This window comes from Spermophilus citellus (assembly GCF_964194105.1).
Source record: "Spermophilus citellus genome assembly, chromosome: X".
In the NCBI taxonomy this organism is placed as follows: Eukaryota; Metazoa; Chordata; class Mammalia; order Rodentia; family Sciuridae; genus Spermophilus; species Spermophilus citellus.
In genome coordinates, this window is record NC_138190.1 from 135,013,592 (window position 1) to 135,039,039 (window position 25,448).

Below are 25,448 nucleotides of genomic sequence, written 5' to 3' on the forward strand. Positions count from 1 at the left end.
GCCCTACAGGCAGCTCAAGGAAGTCCTTGGGGTAGTAGTTTTCATAGTAGTTCAAAACCATTATAAGGATAATTTTTTCTCCCACAGAACTCAGAAAGGAAGTGGATGTTACACAGTTAAATAGACTACAAAGATTAAAACTTGAAAGTGGACTCTAACAGGAAATCACCAATAAAATTACTGTTTACCATTACCTATTTAGAAAAGAAAAACCATCCTATTATCTAAGCCATTCACATATCAGAAGCATATAAGAACCAAGTAATAGTTGGACATAATAGTTTAACATAGTAAAATTACTTATTCAATAAGTAACATGAACACATATGTATATTAGTTTCATATACCTTCTACCACCTACCGAAGTGTCAGCTTGATGCCAATACATTTTCACACTCATTTTTAAGGGTAGAAATAATCACTCCTGAGATGTCCATCATCCTGCACTATTCTGTTACTACATTTTATGATTATACAATAGTCTCAATGTGACTCCTGCCTTTCGCAGTATCACTTAAATATGGCCAAAGATGCTAAAATAAAATTTTAATATATCAGACCTGAAAAAAGAATTCAGCATCAAGAGTAACAAAGTAAATAATAGTAAGACAAGCAGAGATAGATAAGTTGAATACAAGAGATTTTTACCATGTTTAGTTGGAAAAAATGGTGCTCTAGCTCTGATCAAATTTTCAGAGGCAGGTACCACAAATTGGATTGGCCTCACATGCTTATCTCTCAGGTTCCTGAAACCAGCCTGCTGATTCTCAAATATAGTTCTAATATTTTCAAGCTTGAGTTGGACAGTCTGCATTTGAACCTGTAGGTTGCATAACAATTCTATGAAGTATATTGTGAAATGGGATCAGAACAAAAGCCGTATTACATTTCTCACATTCAGACTAAAACAGTTTAAAATACAACTAGAAGAAATTTAGGAAAATAGCAGAAAGTGGATTAATGTATTTTCTTCAAATGGATATAGAGCCAAGACCTCAAAACAACATGAGGAAGAAATCTAACAAGCAGTCATAAAATCGTTTTAAAAACAATCAAATGAACAAATTGTCATAGTACTTTGTTACATCTTAGTCTGCTCTTTAGTTCTCAGTGTGTTCCTGGCTCCTCAGAGCCACCAATGGAAAACATATCCTTCTGCCCCTCCTAGATACTTTGAAGCAACTAGAGTTAAGCTTGGTTGCTTCCAGAGAACCTCTTGGTTATTGCCAAAGCATGTTTCTGATCTTCTGGGGCAACCCTAAGGATTTGCAGCTAGGCATGGATTTACATATTGTTCCAAACTTAGGGTCATTTACACATTTTATCAGCAAATAGTATCACAAATGCTCTTATCTACAACATGATAAGATCATTTGTGATACTTCATGTTCTTCATGTTCCAAGGGAACAGTACCAAACCAACCTATAGCTCTCCCGTTTAACCATACCAACTTCTACTTGCTCCCCCTCCTCCAAGAATACCCAGACCCTTTCTTTAATCCTTCATTTCAAACAGAGTAGGAAAGCCAGATCTGTGTTCATAGAGCACCTGTAGGTGGCCACTATGGCACAAAGGAAAGATACTTGAGGTAGAGTGCTTCTGACATGGGCCCAACATTCTATATCAGCTTTGGCCCTGTCTGTAAGAGCTCCTAGTGTATTTTAAAAGTTTGAAAATAATGAAATTGGAGCTCACAAAAGAAATTAGTTTTCATTATATGGTAAGCACATGCCTTTGGATTTTTTTTAATATTTATTTTTTAGTTTTCGGTGGACACAACATCTTTATTTTTATGTGGTGCTGAGGATTGAACCCTGTGCCCCCTGCATGCCAGGCCAGCGCTACCGCTTAAGCCACATCCCCAGCCCCACCTTTGGATTTTTTGATGCTTGACAGTGGCACTATTATCACCTCTTATTCTCAAAAACGACTGCACACATTCAAGTTGACAAAGTTAGTTGTAAGATAAAAAAGAGCTTATGGTACAATAACTGATTTTCTTATTTGTTTCAAAAACAAAACAAAACAAAACCACCTCCTACCTTGAGTTCAGGAGATAACATTACATCAAATTCATACTGCAGGGTTTCAGCATCGTAATTGATAAAAGGTAGAGCCATTTCAAGAAAATTTTCAATGTCTTGAAGGGCTTTCTGGGCATCTTCTTTAGACTGAAACTTATCCATTTCCTGATTAGCTAAAAGACATTCCCCTTCATCACAGCACTGACGAGCCTAGTGAGAAAATCAAGAAAGCAAATATGAATGAATAAAGAGGAAACAGGTTTGCCGTTAAGAGAGCAGTCATCAGCCCTCACTGCTGTGAATTAGGATTGCTTTCAGAGCTGTTCAAAGATAAAGATATCTGGGTTCTGCCCCCCAGAAATTCTAATTCAGCAGCTCTGGGCCATAAGTCAGACATTTATACTTTTACAGAGCTCCGCAGGTATTGCTGATGCACAGTCAAGGTTAGGAAGCACTGTATTTATTTTATAACAAGTAATTTATTCTGCAGCAGGGGTCTGGCCATTTTCTCAATACTAACACTTTAGTTGCACACTATTTTCCCAAAGTCAATAACTGAAATATGAAACTTCTAGCAAACTATAAAGTGTAATATAAATGTTTATTGATTGCAAAGGACAAGAATAAATGTTTCCTTACCAGAAAAGATGTACAAATCAAAATGTTTGTGTTCAGATATGATGTCTGTAAGTGATACTCCTATTTTACATTCAATTGACAATGCCAGATCTGTATGGTGACTTTTCAATTTATTGCCTAATCAGAAAAGGGCTCAGATCCACAAGCCATGGAGGAGTATTTTCCAGTCACTGTTTAATTTTTTAGAGCTGTACTATAAAATGTGAAAGGAATTTCAAGCTATATAAAATGCTCCTCAGACTTTTAAAAGTGTTCTGAGCATAAACTGTCACCAGCAGAGTCTTCAGAGATACACCCAAAGTAGAAAGGAAGCCATTACCACCACAATCTTGATATTCAGAACAGAGGGCAAAATTTGTACTGTACCAAATCTGCCATGGATACTGTTTCAGTAAATAGATAGACTGAAAAACCATAATCAAACTCAGTCCTTAAGACCCTTTGAAAATTAAATTCACAGCTATACCAGACTCTGATCCTATAGCCTCTGAAAAGATAAAAAGTGTGCCATAAAGGCAATTTATGTCAGGCCAGGAGAACCCAAGAATAAACTTACTCTCTTTTTCAGAAATGGATCATTTCCCATCACACTACCTGCTGTAGGAGTTTATGCATTTTGAAGGTCCTGCTAAGCTGAATCCGTTTTGCCTTGATCTCATTAACCAAAATATCAGAAAGGTAACGTAGCTCATTGCATCTCTGGCAGATTAAATCAAGTGCATAATGGTGGTTTGCTGCAAGCCTGTGTCCATGTAATATCACAAATCGGGCCTTTGTTAATAGATCCTGGTTTTAAGAAAGAAAGAAAATAATGACTGCATGACCTCTGTTCATACAGAGGAAAAAAAGAAAACAATTTAGAAGCAAATTGTTTGAGCAGGGGACATACATGGCCAAAAAGATGATTTGATGCCATACTTCTGCAGGCTTCCCCCCCCAAAAAAAAAAACTTAGTTATAATAATTAGCTAGAGCAGAAGCTTATGCATTTCTGGTTACAGAAATTGAAAGTTAACATCCCATCCCACTGAGAATGTAGAAGACATTTACTTCTCCTGATATGCACAGATTTAAAACACAAACACATACAGCAATTCAGATACACACCAGCCAAGCAAAAGCTAATGTACTTCATATCATTCCAGGCTTGCAAATCTCCTTATAATCACTATTCACATGATTACTTATTTTTATTGGTGCATTATAATTATACCTAATAGTGGGATCAATCTCATTCCCCAGTTACCTTCCCTTTTTTTTTATAGGGTTCACTGTGGTATATTTAAACTGGACACAGCATAATTTGGTAGACGTTGTCGTCCAGTACTTCTCCATGCCCTCCCTTTCTCATTCCCTATTAATCCCCTTACTCTACTCTGCTGGTCTCCCTTACTATTTCCATTAGATCCTTTTCCTCTCTCTAGCTTCCAAATGAGAGAAAACGCTCACCTGAGCACTTTTTTTTAAAAAAAATGTTTTTTTAGTTGTCAATAGACCTTTATTTTATTTATTTATATCTGGTGCTGAGAATTGAATCCAGTGCCTCACCTGTGCTAGGCAAGCACTCTACCACTGAGCTCCAGCCCCTCACCTGAGCACTTTTAACATACCTAATATAAATGTCAAAAGGGAATTTTGCATCATTGCTTCTGCTCTGTCAACTTCTAACTCCCCCAGTATAGTGACTAAATCATGGGAGGAGCTCAGGAAATGCACATCAAGGCAAAATAAAGAAAACTAAAGCAAGAAATGATAAAGGGACTAGCCTGTCTAGCTAGTGGGAAAGACAAGATTAAAATGGGGAGTTGCTGTTTAACGGGTCTAGAAATTCAGTTTCAAAAAATGAAAAAAGTTCAGAAGATCTCATGCATAGTGACGTGAATTTACCAAGCACTACTGAACTAAACATTTAAAAATGGTTAAGATAGACAAAGCTTCAAGATGGCAGAACAGCCAGGTGTGGTGGGGCATGCCTATAATCCCTGGGCTGAGGCAGGAGGATCGTGAGTTCAAAGCCAGCCTCTGCAACGACAAGGCCCTAAGCAACTCAGTGAGACCCTGTATCTAAATAAAATACAAAATAGGGCTGGGGATGTGGCTCAGTGGTTGAGTGCCCCTGAATTCAATTCTTGGTATCCCGGCCCCAAAAAGATAGCAAAACAGAGACAGTGGACAGTAGTTTGCTGCTGGTGGAGATAAGGAACCATGGATAAGCATTGGAAATTGATGGCACAGAAGACTACCTAATGGCCAGGCGTGTTGGTGCATGCCTGTAATCCCAGCAGCTTGGGAGGCAGAGGCAGGAAGATCCAGAGTTCAAAGCAACTTTAGTTCAATCCCAGTACAAAAAAAAGAAAGAAAGAAAGAAAACAACACGGTAGAGTACGGAGAACAGCAAAGCAGGAGAAATGGAATATCCCAGCTCCTGGTACTCAGCAGCTTAGTGGGGAAAGGGTACTGTCCCCTCTGAAGGGATAAAGGTGAAAGAGTCACACAGCATGGTGCAGAAGGCTGCACCCTGCAAATAAATAGTCTATATAAATAGGTGACCTGCATAAAAAGCTAGCTTTAGAGAAGGAACTCACTGCATCTCTCAGCAAACCCTCAGAATGCTATAGCCAAGAGCCATCTTGCAGAGGGTCCTATGGTTAGAGACTAAACTGCTAGGGGGGTCAGAAAACCTAGCAAAATCACATCTCAGGGACCCAGTGAACACCTCATCACATTGGGGAGGCAGCAACTACACAAGACAGGGCTTGAAGGAGTGTCTCTGATAAAAAGCTCACTGAGAGGTATGTGCTGCGGGGGGAGCGTAGGCTGGGACTGGGGCAGGGCACACAGACATTCAGCAATCCTGCTCTCTGTGCCATAAAGTGACACTGGTCATGTATTGTTTCACAAGGGGACCAAATCTGAAGGCACCAGGATTGAGACTAGCAAAATGCTTGGTTCCCATACCCTTCTAAAACAGAACTTGATGGTACAGTTATTCCCCTCACCCTTAGAGGTATTCTGTGGATCCACAAAGGCATGGACATTTGCTTCACCTCAGGGAACACAACATAAAAGCCTCCAGAGCAAATATATACCTGTACAGCACCACACTCACAAAATGTAATAATGTTAGAAGGGCTCAGCGCAGCCCCAACATTTACCGTAACTAGGGTGCACAGTCTATAAAGCCTCCAGAGAGAATCTACTTCAGGTGTGGTGAACATTCCCTTAACTTGTTCATTGGGAAAGACAGAGCACAGCTTGCTTTTCTGCCCAACCTTCTGGGGGGACCTGAGAGGAATTATAACAAGCTGCAGCTGTGACCCATTACCCCCCCTCCTCCATACCTGGTGGATTTTATTAGAAGTGCCAGAGGGAGAGAAGTGGTTCCAAGTGTGTTGCATTACAGAAGCTATTTAAGAGGGGGTTAGGGATGAAGATTAGTGGTATAATGCTTGCCTAGCAGGCATGACGCCCTGGGTTCAATCCCTAGCACCACAAACAAAAAACCCAAGAAACCAAAAACTTCCTACATCCAAAAATGAAAAATGATAAACACAATCAGGACAGCATGGGAAAGAAATAAATCTTGAAATAAGGGGAAAACAAATCTTCAGAGAATTAGGAAAGAATCAGACATTATTAATACAGATAACCGAAAAATCTAGATGAGTAAGAGAGGAGAATATGAACATACAATATTCAAAACAAACAGAAGAAAAACAACATAACTGTAACCAACTACACACCACACAACATCTTTCAATAATAATCCTGAAAGCAAATATGTTAATTCTCCAATTAAAAGACACAGATTGCATGTATGATTGGATTAAAATTCAAGATCCAATAATCCACTGCCTGCAAGAAACTCACCTCACTGACAAAGATATGCACAGACTGAAAGTGAAAAGATGAAAAGTGATAATCCATGTAAAGAAAATCCAAAAGCAAGTAGGAATAGTGATTCATATCTGACAAAGTAATCTATGAGCCAAAATAAGTTAGAAAAGACAAAGAAGGTCACTACACATTGACAAAGGGATGATTATAAATATATATAAGATGATTATAAATATATATAAATATATATATCTTATATATATATAAATATATATCTTATATATTTATATATAAATATATACTATATCTTATTTATTTATATATATATCTTATATATATATAAATATATATAAGATGATTATAAATATATATATCTTATAATATATAAGATATTTATAATCATCTTATATAAGATGATTATAAATATATACATATGCACCAAACATTAGAGCTGCCAATTTTATAAGGCAAACTCTATTGGACATAAAGGGAGAATTCACTCCTAGTACAATAATAGCAGGTGATTTTAATACCCTCACTGTCACCAACAGATAGATTACACAGAAAAATAACAAAGAAACATCAGTTATATTATACTATAGATCAAATGGATCTATAGTATTATTAACATTTTGTAGATTAACAGAAATCTACAAAATATTTTATTCAACAACTGCAGAATACACATTCTTTTCATCAGCACATGGAACTTTTTCCAAAAATAGTTCACACATTAGACCATAAAGCATGTCTTCACAAATTCAAAAAACTGAACTAATTTCTTGCATCTTATTGGATCATAATGGGATGACACTAGAAGTCAACAGCAAGGGAAATTACACAAACACATGCAAAATGAACAATACACTTTGAATGATATACACCAATGATATTTTTCACAGAACTAGAAAAAATAATCCTAATATTCAAATGGAAGTACTAAAGACCCTGAACACTCAAAGCAATCCTGAGCAAAAAGAACAATGCTGAAGTCATATAATTCCTGGATTCAAAACATACTACAGAGGTATAGTAACAAAAGTCACATGTCACTGTCATTAAAACAGACACATAGACCAATGTAATAGAATAGAGGACCCAGAAAAAAAAACACATGCATTTATAGCCAACTAATTCTCAACAAAGGTGCAAAAAAACTTATATTAGAGAAAATGCAGCTTCATCAACAAAGGTGCTGAAAGAACTGTAGAAAACTGAAACTAGACCCTTATTTCTCACCCTGTACAAAAATCAACTCAAAGTAGATCAAAGACTTTAATGTAAGATCTGAAACTTTAAAACTAATACTATAAGAAAACATAGGGAAACACTCCAAAATATTAGCACAGACAACTATTTCCTGAGTAGGAATCCAATAGCTCAGGAAACAAAATCAAGAATTGACAAATGGAATTAGATCAAATTTAAAAGCTTCTGCATACTTTGCAACAAAGGAAATGATCAAAAGCATAAAAAGACAACCTACAGGGGCTGGGGATGTGGCTCAAGGGATAACGTGCTCTCCTGGCATGCACTGGGCGCTGAGTTCGATCCTCAGCACCACATAAAAAATAAAATAAAGATGTTGTGTCCACCAAAAACTGAAAAATATTAAAGAATTCTCTCTCTCTCTCTCTCTCTCTCTCTCTCTCTCTCTCTCTCTCTCTCTCTTCTCTCTTCTCTCTCTCTCTCTTTAAAAAAAAAGGACCACCTACAGAGTGGGAGAAAATCTTTTCCAGTTATTCATCTGATGGAGGATTCATATGCAGAACATATAAGGAACTCAAAAAACTTAATAGTCCAACTTAATAAGTAGTCCAATCAAAAAAATGAACAAATGAGGGGGCTGGAGTTGTAGCTCAGTAATAGAGTGCTTACCCAGCACATATGAGGCACTGGGTTCAATCTTCAGCACATTAATTATATAAACAAATAAAATAAGGTTATTTAAAAAACAGACAGGGGCCAGGGGTTGTGGGTCAGTGGTAGAGCACTTGCCTAGCATGTGTGAGGCACTGGGTTCAATTCTCAGCACCAAATAAAAATAAAAATAAAAAAACACAAATAAAATAAAGGTCTTAAATAAATAAATAGGCAAATGATCTGAACAGATACTTCTCAAAAGAAGAATTATAGATGGCCAAAAAATTATTAAAAACTACTTACAATCATTAGCCATCAGAGAACTACAAGTTAAAAACTACACTGAGATTCCATTTCAACTCAGTCAAAAAAAAACTGTTATAAAAAATAATGTGAGAATGCAGGAAGGAATAAAGGAAATGTATACACTGTAAATTTGTATTATGGAAAATAGCATGGAGGTTCTTCAAAATTAGAACTAATATATGATCCAGCTGTACCGTGCCTGGATATTTATTAAAGGAAATGAAGTGAGTATACTAAAGAGACACCTGCATACCTATGTTTATTGCTGCACTATTCATAATAACCAAGTTACTGAATCAGCCTAGGTGCCTGTCAAGAGAGAGACACATAAAAAAATATATGGTATATATACACAATGGAGTATTATTAAGCCATTAAGAATAATGAAATCTTATCATTTGCAGGAAAATGAATGGAACTTGAGAACATCATGTTAAGCAAAAGAAGCCAGATGCAAAAAGATGAGTATCCCATGTTTTCTCTTATATATGAAAACAAACAAAAAAGATGACCTGAAAATAAAAGAGGGATGACTAGATGGGAAGGGAAAGGAAGTGAAGGGAAAGGGGAAAAGAGAGGAGAGGAGGGGAAGATAGGTGAGGCCAAGAGAGGGTGGAAGGGAAGATAGACATGATCAAAGCACAATATATACAAAGATGGAAATAGCGCAGTGAATCCCATTAATTTGTTCAATTAATATGCATTAATAGTTGTACTTTATTTTTTTATGTTCTTCTTTTCTTTTTTAATTGGTTTTATTTTTTTTAATTCATGACAACGGAATGCATCACAATTCTTATTACACATATAGAACAATTTTTCATACCTCTGTTTGTATATAAAGTATGTTCACACCAATTTTTGTCTTCATACCTGTACTTTGGATAATAATGGCCATCACATTCCACCATCCTTGCTAATCCCCTGCCCCCTCCCTTTCCCTCCAACCCCTCTTCCCTATCTAGAATTCATCTATTCCTCCCATGCTCCCCCTCCCTACCCCACTATAAGTCAGCCTCCTTATATCAGAGAAAACATTCAGCATTTGTTTTGGGGGGATTGGCTAACTTCACTTAGCATTATCTTCTCCATTGCCATCCATTTACCTGCAAATGCTATGATTTTATTCTCTTTTATTGCTGGGTAAAATAGTTGGACTTTAAAAAAAAAAATACTTTGCTACACACAGCCACTAAGTAATCTAGGCAGATGGAGCCTCACTCTCTTTATTGTTCACTCCATCTGGGATATGTCACATTTTAAGTCATACAGTATTGTATCTTAATTCTTTGAACTAATTGGTCACAAGTAATCACTTAGCCCACCAAAATATATGTGCCTAAATGAAAAGGAGAGCCAGATATAGGCGAGTAGTGCAAATCTCTACCAGAGAATTTATCAAGTCAGTGGTCATTTTTAAAAACTACTTTGAGGGGGCTAGGGTTGTGGCTCAGTGGTAGGGCGTTCACCTAGCACGTGTAAGACCTTGGGTTCAATCCTCAGCACCACATAAAAATAAATAAGTGAAATAAAGGTATTAAAAAGAAAATAAATTTCTTTCTAAAAAAAAATCTACTTCGAGTGTATAGAAGCAGATACTATGTAAACTTCACCTGTATCTTTCATGATAAAACTTTTCCAGATATATGATTGTTCTTTCCCTTTTGTTTTGCACAATCCTGAACTGAGAGCATTGGACTATTATGCTTCAATTGTAGTTAATAGATTTTAACATACTAAAATAAGACTGATGCCATATAAAACATTTACTGACATCTTAAATGGTTTTCCCAGATTAAATTCTAACCAGTTGTCCCTATACCACTTACTGAGTATTCTTTCTCATTGCTGATTTGAATTATCATCTTTGTATAATAAAGTTGCATGTTTTAGGCAACTGGTAAAGCATTACCTTGTTTTCTGAATTTTCTTTACTATTCATATGCATTTAGCCTTCAAGTGAAATTTAGAGTCATTTTACTATCTAATTTAAGATATCCGAAAAGATATATAAAGTGGTTTCACCTCATCAATTTTATGCATGATTAATATAAAGCCTAAGAATGAGTCAGATGCTTCTCAATTTTGCTAACCAAATGTAGAATGATTGGCAAAACCAGTAGGTCTTGTTTTTCAATTACCTCATCTATAAAATGTGGAGAGTTAAGGCATCTATTTTAGGAGGCTGTCATGAACATGAGACATGTATGTGTAAAGATTTTAGTATAATGCTTCATAAATACTAGGTTTTACATTCATATTCTTAAAATATAAATAATGGTGAATTAAATCATAATACTGTAATATAAAAATGGTTTAAATGGCAAATTTTATGTTATGTGTTTTATATCACAATTAAAAATGAAAACAAAAATGCAACTAGGGATGCAGTTCAGTGGTAGAGTACTTAGCATGCATGAGGTTCAATCCTTAGTACCACAAAAAGCCCCCTAGTTTCCAAGCCAGCTTGCATTCTTTTTCTACTATGCCAGAGGAAAATGTAAAATTAATACAAAATCATGGAGGTCTACAATCATAATGCCAGAACTGATTACTACAATTGCTGTTTCTCAGTTTTTATTTTTACATATGTGTGGTTCACCCACTGATCTGTTTACTAAGAACACATCTTAGAAAGCATAGCCTTGCTCTCACGTCCAAGAGAGGCGAACAAAGATAGAATATGTTAAGTACTAAAGCCATTAATACAAGTTTTAAGACTAGCAGAAATAATGACAGCTACTTCCTTTAAGTACTTAATAAACATCTCTGGTGCTGCTCTAATTACTTTATATACATCTGAATAAATCCTTACAATCACTCTGCAAAGCAGATCATTTTATTCTCAATTTATAGATGAGGAGGTTAAGACTTAAAAATTAATATACCTAAGGTCACACAGCTAGTAAGACTCAGTAGACTAGTTGTGTGAGTCTCCATTTGGTTCAACTGAATATATCATATGGTGGGCATTTAAGGAATTATGTTTTGGTATGTTTCCATCATTTCTAAGTACCTAATACCATTCTTTTTTAAAAAAAATTTGTTCTAATTAGTTACACATGCCCAATACCATTCTTGATGACATTTTTCTAGTGTTTCCAAAATGATTTATGCTGTTGTTCCAACTACTGGGGTTGAAACAGTTCAAGCCATTATCTCAGAGGCCTTCCTTTACAACTATATGTCATTCCATCAATGTCACATTGGGGCCACATTGAACAAAACAAAATTTAGATCAATATCATTGTGCCAATTAAAAAAGAATGCTGTTAGAAGATTAAGCACAATAAGGGTTCATATTACTTAGTTCCACCAAAACAAAACTATTATACTCAATAAACACAGTGGATATTTAAAATAAAATCTTACCTGAGACTTTTCATCTAAGTTTTCCAATTTTTTAATTTTTTGTTTTACTTGAGCTATATTCCCTGTTACATCATCCAGCTCAGCTTGCTGATTTAATAGAAGTTCAACTTCAGTGACAAGCTAAACATAGGAAATAAAAGAGATTTTTTAAAAACATACAAATAATTAATCATTCTGAATTTATTTAGATTTATTTATTGGCGGGGGTAACTAGGGATTGAACCCAGGGTGCTCTACCACTGAATTACATTCCACAAACCTTTTCTTATCTTCTGAGACAGTCTAACAAGTTTGCTCAGGCTGGCCTCAAACTTATGATCCTCTTGCCTCAGCCTCTTGAGTCACTGTGATTATGGGCCTGCATTACTGCACCCTCCTGGCATTCTGTCTTTATGATCAAGGTTTTTTTTAAATTTATTTTTATTTATATATGACAGTGGAATGCTTTGCAGTTCTTATTACATATATAGAACACAATTTTTCATATCTCTGGTTGTACACACAATATATTCACATCAATTCGTGTCTTCATACATGTACTTTGAATAATAATGGTCATCACATTCCACCATTTAACCCCATGCCTCTTCCCTTCCCCTCCCACCCCTCTGCCATATCTAGAGTTTGTCTATTCCTCCCATGCTCCCCCTCCCTACCCCACTATGTATGATCAAGTTTTATAGTGAATGTCATCAAATAAGAATGTCAATATGAAAAATTAAACATATGAAAATATGCTCAGCTATTTTACCTACACAAATAGATGTAATCTGTTAAAATTTAACTTTCCAAGTATACTCATGATTCATACAAGATCACTATGTATGTGTACAGTCATATATAGACATGTATTTGCATGTATGTATATAAACATATACATATGTATATATATATGCACACAAATTCCCCAGCTTTATGGTGAATAATCCTGCAAACAAAGCCCGTCCTATTTATTTATTTTTAATGTGGTACTGAGGATTGAACCCAGAGCCTCACACATGCTAGGTGCTGGTCTACCAAATGGTCTACCACTGAGCCACAACCCCAGCACCCCCGCCCCCAGCAACTACATCTTAATCTTTAATGATGTTTCTCAGTAAAGAAAGTAGGGTCCTTAAGAAAATGTTCATTTCCAAGGGTTAATAGCTGCAGAATAGGTGCAAGATAAGTTTGAAATATCTCTTCATGCCAGAAAGTAACAAATGATTTTATTTAAAAAAAATACTGGGGAACATCACAAGGACAGAGTAACCAGTTTCAATAATAAAGTAGTGAAGAACAGTAAAAGAAGCAAGGCACATTGGTACACACCTATAAACCCAGCCACTCGGGAGTCTGAGGCAGGAGGACTGTAAGTTAGAAGTCAACCTCAGCAATTTAGACTTGGTCCCAAATTTAAAAAAAAAATGAAAAGGAAAAAGAAAAGGACTGGGGATGTAGTTCAGCAGTAGACCATTTGCACAGCATATGTGAGGCCCTGAGTTCAATTCACAAAAAAGAAAAAACAGAAGAAAGAATAGTAATAAATTATAAATCATGATAAATATATGAATCAAATTAATAAATGAGAAAAAGGAAAGACTCTTGCTTTAGCACAGTTCCTACTGTGGATGGATAAGTGTTGGAAAATCATCATTTAACAATTACCATAGTAAAGAGTTGTTCAGGAAAGAAACAGAAAAGAAGATTGATGCTAAATCTATGGGAAATTTTGATTAGGAGCAAGATAATTGTATTGCTTTAAATTTCCTCTCAACACATATTCTACTAGTTATGGGACAAGGGGTAACAATAGGAGAAATTCAGTAACATTTTTCTGGTTAATCAAAATCCATATCAACAATGAGAGGCAGGTGTGATACCCTGAGAAGAGTACATCACTTATGTAGTCATCTAGTTGGTCACATAGACTAAAGCTAATCATGAGATGTCAAACTCAAAATGAAGAAATCTTATTTTAAAATAGACTACATTCTTCAAAATATTAATGTCATAAAATACAAATAAAGGTTGTGAAAATGTTCCAGATTCAAGGAGACTAAAGGGACATGACAATTCAATACTGAACTCTAGAGTAGACCCTGTATGGAAAGAACAAGAAATACTATAAAGGCCATTACTGGGTTAATGGACAGAATTGAAATATTGATGGTAGAAAGTATAAAAGTATTACATTGTTGTTAAATGTACTGAATTTCATAACAGTACTATGGATATATGAGAATAATTATTAGAAAACAAATGAAATATTTAGGAAGTCCATAATGTATAAAACTTATTCTCAATGCTCACAAAAAAAAATTATCTGTATATACATATGAGCAAGGGAATAGAAATAATAGAGCAAATTTGGCAAAATATTATAAATAAGTTAATCTGGGGAGAAGATAAATGGGTGTTTCTACTTTCCTTATGTTTGCAAGTTTTCTATAAGTTGAAATTTCCAAATGATTTTTTTCTTTCTTTTTTTCTTGCTTTGTTCTTTGTTTGTTTGTTTTGTTTTGGGTACTGGGGATTGAATCCAGGAGCATTTAACCATTGAGCTACAATCCCAGCCCCAAGTAAGTTTTTCTTAAAAAAAAAAAAAGAGGAACCTTCTAAACAAACAAAAAAAAACCTTTCTTCAAGTAACTATGAGATACAGACTGTCAATAAGGGCACACTGTAAAACAAGAATACTGATTAGAGACAGCAATGACTTGAAGAAACAGAATATAACCACAGGACAAGAATGCCGATTGGATGCAAATTCACATATGAGTAGATAACATAGTTGGTACACTCAGGAAAGTCCTATTTTGTGAGTATTGGGTTGGGAATAACTGAGCCCTAAGTCCAGAATGCTGTGCTCCTCCAAAACACCTAATTCTTAGAGAACAAATGAATACCAGGCAAGTAAGCCATTCATGAGCAGAACACAAGCTAGACACACACAGGAGAGAAAAGAAATGGAATTTTCCTTGATGAGCATGACCAAGTACTGTGTCTGTGAGGAGCTTCGACAGGGCTGCTACACAGATGGAAGAAACTAAAGTATGGGTATTGGCCACTTATGATGGATTATCCAGGTGGGTGAAACTGAAATATACTTTCGATCTTTTAAATAATATGTAACTAGGGGCTGGGGATGTGACTCAAGTGGTAGCGTGCTTGCCTGGCATGCACAGGGTGCTGGGTTCGATCCTCAGCACCACATAAAAATAAAATAAAAAAGATGTTGAATCCACCGAAAACTAAAAAAATAAATATTAAAAAATTCTCTCTCTCTCTCTCTAAAAAAATATGTAACTAAACATGATTTAATTGCATCTGTCAGGCTTTTCATAGAAATCAAGTCCTGGATCAAAAAAAAAAAAAAAAAAAAAAACCTTGGTTAAATCATAAGCTCAGCTCAGGTATATGGTATTTAAACACCAAGTAGGAAGTGGGTATTATTTCCTTGGAATGCTATCACACAGCCTATAAACACTTAATATCTAAAATGAATAACAAACCTCAAGGAAGACAGAAACTTTGTCCCTTTCATACATGTTGGCACCTAAATACCATCTCATAGGAAATGGGTAAGTTGAAGAAGAGAAGTCTGAGAATTTTAGTAGAGGTTTTGTGCATTCTAAGTCAACGCTCACTTATACATGCTTTACAGTCTTTCTATAGGTATATATGGGCATATTTTAAGACTGGATTCTGATGCTCAAGAAGTAAGAACCTCTGGCATAATGAAAAGAAATGTATAAGAAATCCTTTAACTGACCTCTTGAAAATCTTGCTCAAACTTCCACAGTTGCAGATACTGCTCCATTTTTAATTGGTGTTTTTCCCAAAATCCATCAAAAGCTGTTTCCATGTCATGCACTTGAGCCAGCAATCTTAACAAAGAAAAATCAAAGAATTTATTAAAAAAAAAACACCTGTATCACAGCTACGTCAATAAAACTGGTCTGGACATTAAGAATTATAGACAAGGTCACAGTCTGTAGCACTTGGTTAAGACAGAGACAATGTTCACAGAACTTAGTTCTGCAGGCAAGCTAATTTCTGTGGGATGACCCTGGCAAGAAGTTCTCAGATTTTCAGAGTTTCACACATAATGGAATGTAACAAAAATGTATAATTCCTTCTTGAAAATATAAATAAGTTAACTCTGAAGTAAAAAAAAAAAAAGTATACTTACTTATTAATAGTTTGCCAGTCACCATTTATTTGCTGATGACGTTCAATACTCGAACTGACAGCTTCTCCAGTGTCAGGCACTTCCAGATTTGTTAGAAGAATTTTTCCTTCTTTGGTTACAGCTGTAATATCATTCTGTACAAAGGCACAATGGGATATATCAGCTGATCAGTGATCCAACCTGAACAACCTGAAGGGAAGGGAATATACATACATGGCATGTAGAATAGAAATAGCAGCTCTAGAATGGGCTTTCCTTGCACAGCTATCTGAAAAATCAAGGATATTTCAATACTACAAAATCCACAAGCTTTGAAGATCCAAGAAGCCCTTTGCCTTAGAGATGGATGTTTCAATCACTGTTCTATAAAATTGTTACCAGGAGAAGTACCATGTGTTCTCTTTGCTGCCTCCTTCTCTTGCTGGTAGCAAGTTCTAATCTATTCCATTCTGTTCTGGTAATATTTTAAAGCGTTCAAATAAGGCAGTACTAGCACAATAAAAACTATCAAAATAGAAAACATAGAGTTACAGATGTCAAGTGTATATTGAAAAAGAATCATGTACCTTTCTTACTAATCCTTAATTGTTAGCAATCACTTCCCACCATAAGTCTTATTTTACTTCACATTTGGCGTTAAATAACACCATGAAGTATATGTTTCTATTTAGAAGGTCTTATGACTGGAGACTGGTCTAAAAACATAGACTTTCTTCAGACATCAAAAAGTAACATAAGACTTTCTTCAGTAGTTTCAAGGGTCCCCTAAAATTGTAAGTAAAAATTTGGGCCTAAGGGGCTGAAGGTATGACTCAGTGGTAGAGCACTTACCCAGCATGTGTGAGTCCCTGGGTTCAATCCCCAGGATTACAAAGAGAAAAAAAGTTGAATATATAAGCATGAGCTGTGTTCCAAGCACTGCTATACATACACCACACACTTTACCTCATTCCACCTTCACACAACCATACATAAGATATGCACAATCATCATTATCAACCTCATTACACATATAAAGAAACTGAAACTCAGGAGGATAAGCAAACTGCCCAACATCACACAGTTTATAAAATACAGTTTTCTTTCCTTGGAAAAAGTTTGGCTTTTAGGTTATAGTTCAAACATTCAGTTTCTCTCCTCTTTTAACTGAAATATGCAACCTGTACACAAAGCTCAAATATGACAGTGTGCCCAGTATGCCTATTAACATATGAATGAAACAGTGATAATTGGATGTGTGGTATTTGTTGAGAATGTTATTAAACTTTTTGAGGAAAGAGACCCTCAAAGTACTTGCTCATTGTCAAAACTGTGCTTCAGAATCTTTCACAACCCAAACTCTATGATCAGAAATGAGTAGGAAAACTGAATTCAGTTGCCACTCCTGGTTTACCAAAGAAAACATTAAGCACTAGTACTCTGTGGAGAAGAAAGCTCATAATCTACTGAGCAACATGGCCTTGGCCAGAACACTAGATCATGGCAGAGATGGGAGAAGAAATCAGGCTTTCTGGCTCCTCATCAAATGCACCTTCTCCCATTTCACACTGTACCTGTAGAGGAAATTAAAACAGAACACCTGTGAACTGTGACTCTTACACTTGCTTTCCGAATGAGAAGGCTTCTCTATAATATAAAGAATATGAGATTAACAAATGACTGTAGATTTCTTATTCTGTATCATTTATAATATATTCTATTTTCAAATAAACAATTTCCCAAGACAATATACCATTTGCAGAAGGGACACTTAAAAGTTCAGCCTATCCAGAACATTCTTCTCTTGTGGAATATTATTTTTATACTTTTAAATATAAATATACAAACATGTAACAATCAGTGTGAAATTGATGTGTCAAACATATTTCTGGAAAAAGACCATGTAAAACTTTTGCTTGTCCATTCAGACATACCTTCAATAAATGATACCTTTCGGCACGAATTGCCAGGATTTCTTCTATTGAAGGAATATCATCTGGTAGTTCTGTCTCAGCGAGTTCAGTTCCAAAGGACTGTAACATCTGAGCCATTTCTTTCACTGTGAGGGCAAAATTTTCTATAGCCTGCAAAGAGCCAGTGATTCTTTTATGGAAACTCTGCCAACATAGCAAAACCTGGACCAATAATTGCATTTATTTTTATTTGGGTATAACATCAAACATGTATGTTGGGAACTCTGGCATTACCCTTGGCAATCAACTCTAACTTTGCATCTAAGGCTCTAAGAAACTAAGAGCAAAGTTATGGTTCTTCTTGGATGTCTTTTTTCTAAATTTATGAACTTTTGTCTTAGACACTGATAAAAAATTTGGGGGGGGGCTAAGAATATAGTTCAGTGATAGAGTACTTGTCTGGCATGCACAAGGCCCTGGGTTCAATCCCCAGCACCACCCCAAAAAAAATTATTTCTTAAAGATACCATGTACTGAATAATCCATTTTATGTCCTTAAAAATCACAGAGCTTTCCTTATTCTACAAACTCTGCAATGGGTAAAAGTGCCATCATAAGTTTACTGTTAAAGAGATGAGAACAGCAAAGTCACTTTATATTTGTTTATAACCATTTATGAATAGCATTAGCATTCCAAACAAGGTAATGGTCTTAGGAAAGAGGGGGGACAAGTTGTCACAATAATTCATTGCAAGTACTATTGAAGATCTGAAATGCCATATCAAAGGCTCTATTGCCCTAAAATGGCAAATAAGGTTGTGTTGTTAATTTGTTTTTTTTTTTTTTACAAAATCCATTACTTACAGAGAGATGGACAAAATGTAGAGATTACATGAACCATCTATCTACCATGCAGCTCAAGGTATTTGCTCCTTATTTTGGTTTTGTAGGTTATTAAAGGATAGATATTATTATCTTGACAACACACCTTCATGTGGATGAATGAATTGTTGAATGAATTATTAAATGAACTGTTGGATAAAGAAGCAGGATGAGGAAAATGAAACCCTGATTTAATGAAACATCATTATTTTCTTCAGAAAAATTCCCGTTTCTCTGGAATTTGAAGTTAACACATTTAATATGGATTCTGACCTGATTCCGACCTGGGAAGCACATAACCTTCACTTGTTCGAAAATTTCTAAAACAGAAGGACTCTGCTACAAATGTAATTGCCTCAGAAAAATCCCTAGGATGATGAGATTAATATTACTTGACTTGTTGAGGGTTTGTCATATGCTATGCACTGAGCCAATCTTTTTGCATTAGGTATATTATTTAATCTCCCCAAGACTCCTATGAGGTAAGGTATTATTATTCCCATTTTATAGCTTGGAAAACTAGGATTAAGAGAGGTTGTGTATATTGTCCAAGGTCATACAGCTAAAAATCAGCAGTGACAGGATCTGAACCCAAACCCTTTGTTTCTTCAAGTTACTACATGACCACAGGCAGGGTTTGGCAGAGTAAGATTTCCTCGTTCTCTAGACCTCTCCTTCAACTGCCAACCCTAGTGACTCTTCATTTCTAGATATTGCCTATGGAAGAAAAATCAAGATGTTGAATTTTAAATGTATTTGAAAAGTAGGAGCCCCGAAAAAATCTGTTTTTCTCAAATAGGAAAAAAAAATTCTAGAACTAGATTTAAAGACTAATATGAACTATAGGCTCTACGGTAAGGGCAAAAGCAACATACATTTCTGAAGATGATCCATTCACTGTGGCAGTACTGCAAGGTGCCGCCTAACTCAGGGGTTAACTGCTTGTCATCAATGTATGCCAGCAAATCACTAACTGAGCTCAGCATAACAACCTATATAAATAAGCAAAAAAGATACTGTTAACTGTCCTTCATGACATCCCTCCATTAAACTGTAAAATGAACTTTAGCATACATTTAGCAGAAATTCATCTTCTATAAATGGTTCTAACAGTTCTCTCTTGTACATGAACCCCACACGTTTGCATTACCTTATTTAGGTAATAAGTCTTTATTTACAAAACATTTCTCTACAGCAACATTAACCTACATAAAAACCCAAACACCTAATTATCTTTCATCTAAAAGTTTTCATTGTAAGTGGCTCAGCTTGTGAAAGAATACTACACTCACAACAAAGTAAAAGGACTGTAGATTGTAAGCTATAATTTATCAGGAGGGACTGATCTTTCCAAAAGTATCAAAATTTATGAACACTGTATTCCTAACAATAAAAACATATAAAAACATATTTTCAAAATAAAGAACGTGATACTCTGAACCAGCTCAGGATGTGAGTTAATGGGAGTTCAAATACATAAAACATACTCTTTTTTACTAAAAATAAAAGTTCCTGATTATGCACACACATACATACATATACACATAAACACATACATATAACATTTATTCTATAAGGAAATTGGTTTTGTTATAAATTGCTTGATCTGTTTCTTAACAGTAGAAGCAGAAGACTTGGGGCCATTTGAAATTTGCATTTTTCAAAGAATTTTTTTATTTTAAAAGCTTTATGTAAGCACATGTTAAAACAAACAGCATGGGACAAAATCTTCATGAGAATTAAAGGGACGAAACATTTAAATAATATATTCTTACTGGTAATTTGAGCATGAAATCCTCCTGACTAAATCGAAATCCAATGTCTGTGAAAGTTCGTTGAAGAAAACTGGTAGGACGTAAAACCAAAACTAAGTGCAAGTTCCCAGGGAAAGAAGCCTGTCGAAAGAAGGAACAAAAGAATGAGACAAAATTGGCAAAACCAAGCACTTGACTGAGCACATGTCAGAAAATATGTAATTGAAGGAATAAAGTTTAAAGTAATAAAAGTCAGTAAAAGGCCAATTCTTAAAAAAATGGATGCTGATAAAAATCCAAAAACATGAAAATAGAAATAAAAATACTATAAGATTATTAGGTCAAATCCTTAGTGTTCCTGGTATGGAATTTTCTCACAATAGATAAATAGGTCCCAAGTTTCAAAGTATTACACTCTAACACTTCATTTTTAAGTTAGTTTTGTTTTTATATTTTACTTTTTGTTTTTAACTGAAAGAAAATTCATACTCATTTATGGGGTACAGTATTATAATTTGATACATATATAAAATGTGTAATGATCAAATCATAGTAATTAGCAGTTCCATCTAATATTATCATTTCTGTATGTTAGGAAGAATCAAACTACTTCCCCTTCTATAACTGTACTATGGTACTAATTATCCCACCTCCCTCTGACTTCCCTATTCCCCGCTCCTTTTCCTCCAATGACTTCTATACTACTCTCCTCCTATGTGATCAACTTTTTTCATTTCCAGAATTGTCTTCATACAATACTCTATGAGAACATATAGTATTTATCTTTCTGTCCTTGGCTTACTTCACTTAATATAATATCCTCAAGTTTTATCTACACTGCCAAAAAATGATAGGATTTCACGTTTTTTATGACTGAATCATATTCCACTGTGTATATATGCCACATTTTCTATATCCATTCATTCACTGATGGATACCTTAACTGATTCCACATTTTGGCTATTGTTGTTAGTGCTGTAATAAACATGGGCATACAGGTTATCTCTTTGATATAATCATTTCAAGTCATTTGGGTATATACCCAGAAGTGGGATTGCTGAGTCACATGGTAGTTCTGTTTTCAGTTTTTTGAGAAACTTTCATACCGTTTTCTATAATGGCTGTTCTAACTTAATCAAACCAAGAGTGTATAAGAGTTCCCCTTTTTCCACACCTTTGCCACCATTTGTTATTATTGTCTTTTAGATAATAGTCATTCTAGCTAGAGTAAGACAATACCTTATTGTGGTTTTGAATGCATTTCCCTGATGATTAATTTTATTGAACATTTTTTTCAATTTCTGTTGGCCATTTTTATATCTTCTTTTAAGACATGTCTATTCAGAGGAGTCATCAAGAATACAAGCAATAATAAATGCTAGAGAGGATGTAGAGAAAAAAGAACACTTACACTGTGAGAAGAACTGTAAATTAGTACAACCACTAATGGAAATCAGTAAAAAGATTTCTCAAAATACTAGGCATGGAACCACCATATGATGATCTAGCTATACCATTCCTTGGTGCATATCCCATCAAGAATTACAATCATTATTCTATAGCAATACATGCATACCCATGTTAATAGCAGCACAATTCAAAATAGCCAAACTATAGAAATAGCATGGTTCACTCAACAGATGAATGGATAAAGAAAACATGGTATATCTACACAATGGAGTTTTATTTAGTCATAAGAAAAATGAAAGTATGTTGTTTTCAGGAAAATGAATGGAACATGAGAGCATCATGTTAAGAGAAATAAGCCAAACTCAGAAGATCAAGGATTGTATGTTTTCTTTCATATGTGGAAGCTAGATAGGAAAAAGTAAAAGAAAGGGATATTTAAAAAAAAAAGGGATATTTTTACCCTACCTAGAATGACTATTACCTAATATACAATAATAAAAAAGACAATAATAATAATGATAATAATGACTTGAGAAAGGGGAACTCTTATACCCTGTTGATGGGGATTACATTAGAACAGCCATTATAGAAAACAGTATGAAAGTTTCTCAAAAAACTGATGAAAATCAAAGGGAGATCGATAGAGTCAGGGAAAGGGACCAGGGAGAGGGAGGAAAGGGGAAATACTAGGGAATGATATTGTGCAATTTCTATTGTTATATTATTTGCACCTCTGAATATGTAACAACAAATCCCATCATTATGTACATAATACACCAATTAAAAATACAGAAGGTGGGAATAATGGTGGAATGAGATAGACATTATTACCCTGTATACATGTATGATTACACTACCAGTGTGACTCTGCATCACATTCAGACAGAGGCAGGAGAAGCTGTACTCCATATGTGTACAATGTGTCAAAATACATTCTACTGTCATGTATAAATAATTAGAACAAATAATAAATAAGTAAATAAATAAAATATGGAAAAAATAGGGAGAAATGACAATAATATGACCCAATATTAATAAATCACCTGGTAATAAATGCCTACTTTATGCCAAGTATTTGTCATAATTCCTCTTCACAATAATCCTATAAAGGAGTCTCCCCCTTTTACAAACAAAATGTGGCTCAGAGAATTTAAGTATAAATTACCACAGCTGGCGAAATCTTAAATTGTACCTAGGTCTATGCTCTTAATAGGTAAACTATCCCAAGTCTTGAAGAGATCACAGTCAAAAAAGCTAGAGGAAAGTGATGCTGGGAGATACAGAAAGATAGTGTTGGAAAGGCAGCCAACAACCATATCAAGAAAGATCTTGGAGTCTTTCCTAGAAGTAAAGGGAATCTCTAAGAGGTTTCAAGCAACAGAACAACATAATCAGATTTGCAAATTTTTAAGTTTATCATGGTATTAGGAATAGATCCCAGGGCCATAGGCAAGTGCTCTACCAGTGATCTATATCCACAACCCCATCAGATTTGCATTTTAGAAAGATTACTTTGGCTTTAGGAAAGAAGTGGATTTGGAAAGGAATAGACACAGACAGATGCACTAGGAGGGTTAGTATAGTAAAATCTAAGCCAGGAATTGTGAACCAGAACAAAAATGGCAGAAATAAGGGTAGAATTTAGGAGGTATAGCCGGGCGTGGTAGTGCATGCCTGTAAACCCAGTGGCTGCGGAGGCTGAGATAGGAGGATAGTGAGTTCAAAGTCAGCCTCAGCAAAAATGAAGCCCTAAGCAACTCAGTGAGACCCTGCCTCTAAATAAAATACAAAATAGGGCTGGGGATGTGGCTCAGTGGTCAAGGGCCCCTGAATTCAATCCCCAGTACCAAAAAAAAAAAAAAAAAAGAATTTAGGAGGTACAATCAGTAAGACATAAATATTGGATGCATTAGATAAGAAAGGAGGGACTCGATCAAATCAATCTCAAAATCTGGGGCTTCAGTAATGGTGTGAATGGTACCACCCTCACTGAGATGAAGAGAACACGAGAAGCAGGTTTGAAGGAGGGAAGCAAGATTCTGATTCCCCTTTGTAAGCATGTTGGGCTGGAAGGGTTGCAGGACATCAGGATGACCATCAGACAGCTGTTATATAGGAGTAAGGGGGTGGGGAGGGAAAGGTCTAAGCTGAGAGTGTAGAGTCAGGAGTCATCAGTCTCAAGAGGGAAGATTAAAGCATAATAAAGCAAAATCTATCAAAAATGTTTAAAATTCACTCATATTCCAGGCATGCTATAATAATAGCAATTGAACAAAGCTATAAAACAAAAGTTAAAAAGATATTGGGGGCACAAGAACTCTATGAGAACTCTCTGTACTTCCTGCTCAATTTTGTTGTGAACCAAAAAACTACTCTCCAAAATAGTCTATTAAAAAAGAAAAGAGGGCTGGGATTGAGCACTTGCCTAGTATGTGTCAGACACTGGGTCTGATTCTCAGCATCACATAAAAATAAATAAAATAAAGGTCCATCAACAACAACAAAAAATATTTTTTGGTAGTGGTGCTGGGGATTGAACCCAGAGCCCTGTGCATGTGAGGCAAGAACTCTACCAACTGAGCTATATCCCCAGCCCCCCCCAAAAAAATAGTTTTAAAAAAGAAAAAGGAAAATAATAATTTTCACTAAAGTATAAGACATACTCTTCCAGAAATGTTGTCTACAACTGGGGACTTTAAAAACTCAATTTGTGATGGTAATAAAAACCATAAACAATTAGGTAGCAATGAGAACTAGAGTGAGAGAAAGAGAACTGAATAGTCACAAGCACATAATAATTTACACAATAGTATAAATTCACACAAATTGGGATGACTGTTCAACCTACAATTCCCCTCTTCCTTTGAGAAACCACTCCTCGGTGCTGGGGGTATAGCTCAGTTGGAAGAGTGCTTGTCTCTCAAGCCCAAGGCCCTGGGTTCAATCCCAGCACAAAAAAAAAAAAAAAGAGAGAGAGAAACCACTCCTCCTTTTTTATTCTAAACATTGAGTCCAAATCAATACTGTTATTTTCCTCCATGATCCCACCCCTCCAACTTACAATGATTAGTAGTGTGTTAGTATAAAAATCTGATGTAAGCATAAGCATAGTCCTGTCCAAGATTTTTAAAAACAGCACCAAGGTAAGGAAACTTTAAAGACATCATTCCAGAGCTACTGGTAGCCATGAACCCTGCTGCTGGAAAGGTCTTATTTCAAATCAACATATATAGAAACATCAGATCATTCTTCAGTAAAACATTCTTATTATTTTTATTATACATTCTCTTTCCCT

The 25,448-nt window shown here is 35.4% G+C and overlaps 1 protein-coding gene across 2 annotated transcripts in view; it reads right to left on the reverse strand.

The window, feature by feature from the left end:
• MCF2 (MCF.2 cell line derived transforming sequence) overlaps window positions 1-25,448 on the reverse strand; it is a gene marked incomplete at both ends in the record, with an annotated part of 81,678 nt that overhangs the window by 38,193 nt on the left and 18,037 nt on the right. For both annotated transcript variants that reach the window (XM_081277641.1, XM_081277642.1), the window contains 9 exons: window positions 649-820; window positions 2,044-2,235; window positions 3,259-3,450; window positions 12,042-12,161; window positions 15,796-15,910; window positions 16,216-16,349; window positions 18,129-18,278; window positions 19,865-19,981; window positions 20,765-20,884. In XM_081277641.1, coding sequence (XP_081133767.1) covers window positions 649-820; window positions 2,044-2,235; window positions 3,259-3,450; window positions 12,042-12,161; window positions 15,796-15,910; window positions 16,216-16,349; window positions 18,129-18,278; window positions 19,865-19,981; window positions 20,765-20,884 — 1,312 coding nt within the window. The remainder of the gene's footprint in view (window positions 1-648; window positions 821-2,043; window positions 2,236-3,258; window positions 3,451-12,041; window positions 12,162-15,795; window positions 15,911-16,215; window positions 16,350-18,128; window positions 18,279-19,864; window positions 19,982-20,764; window positions 20,885-25,448) is intronic.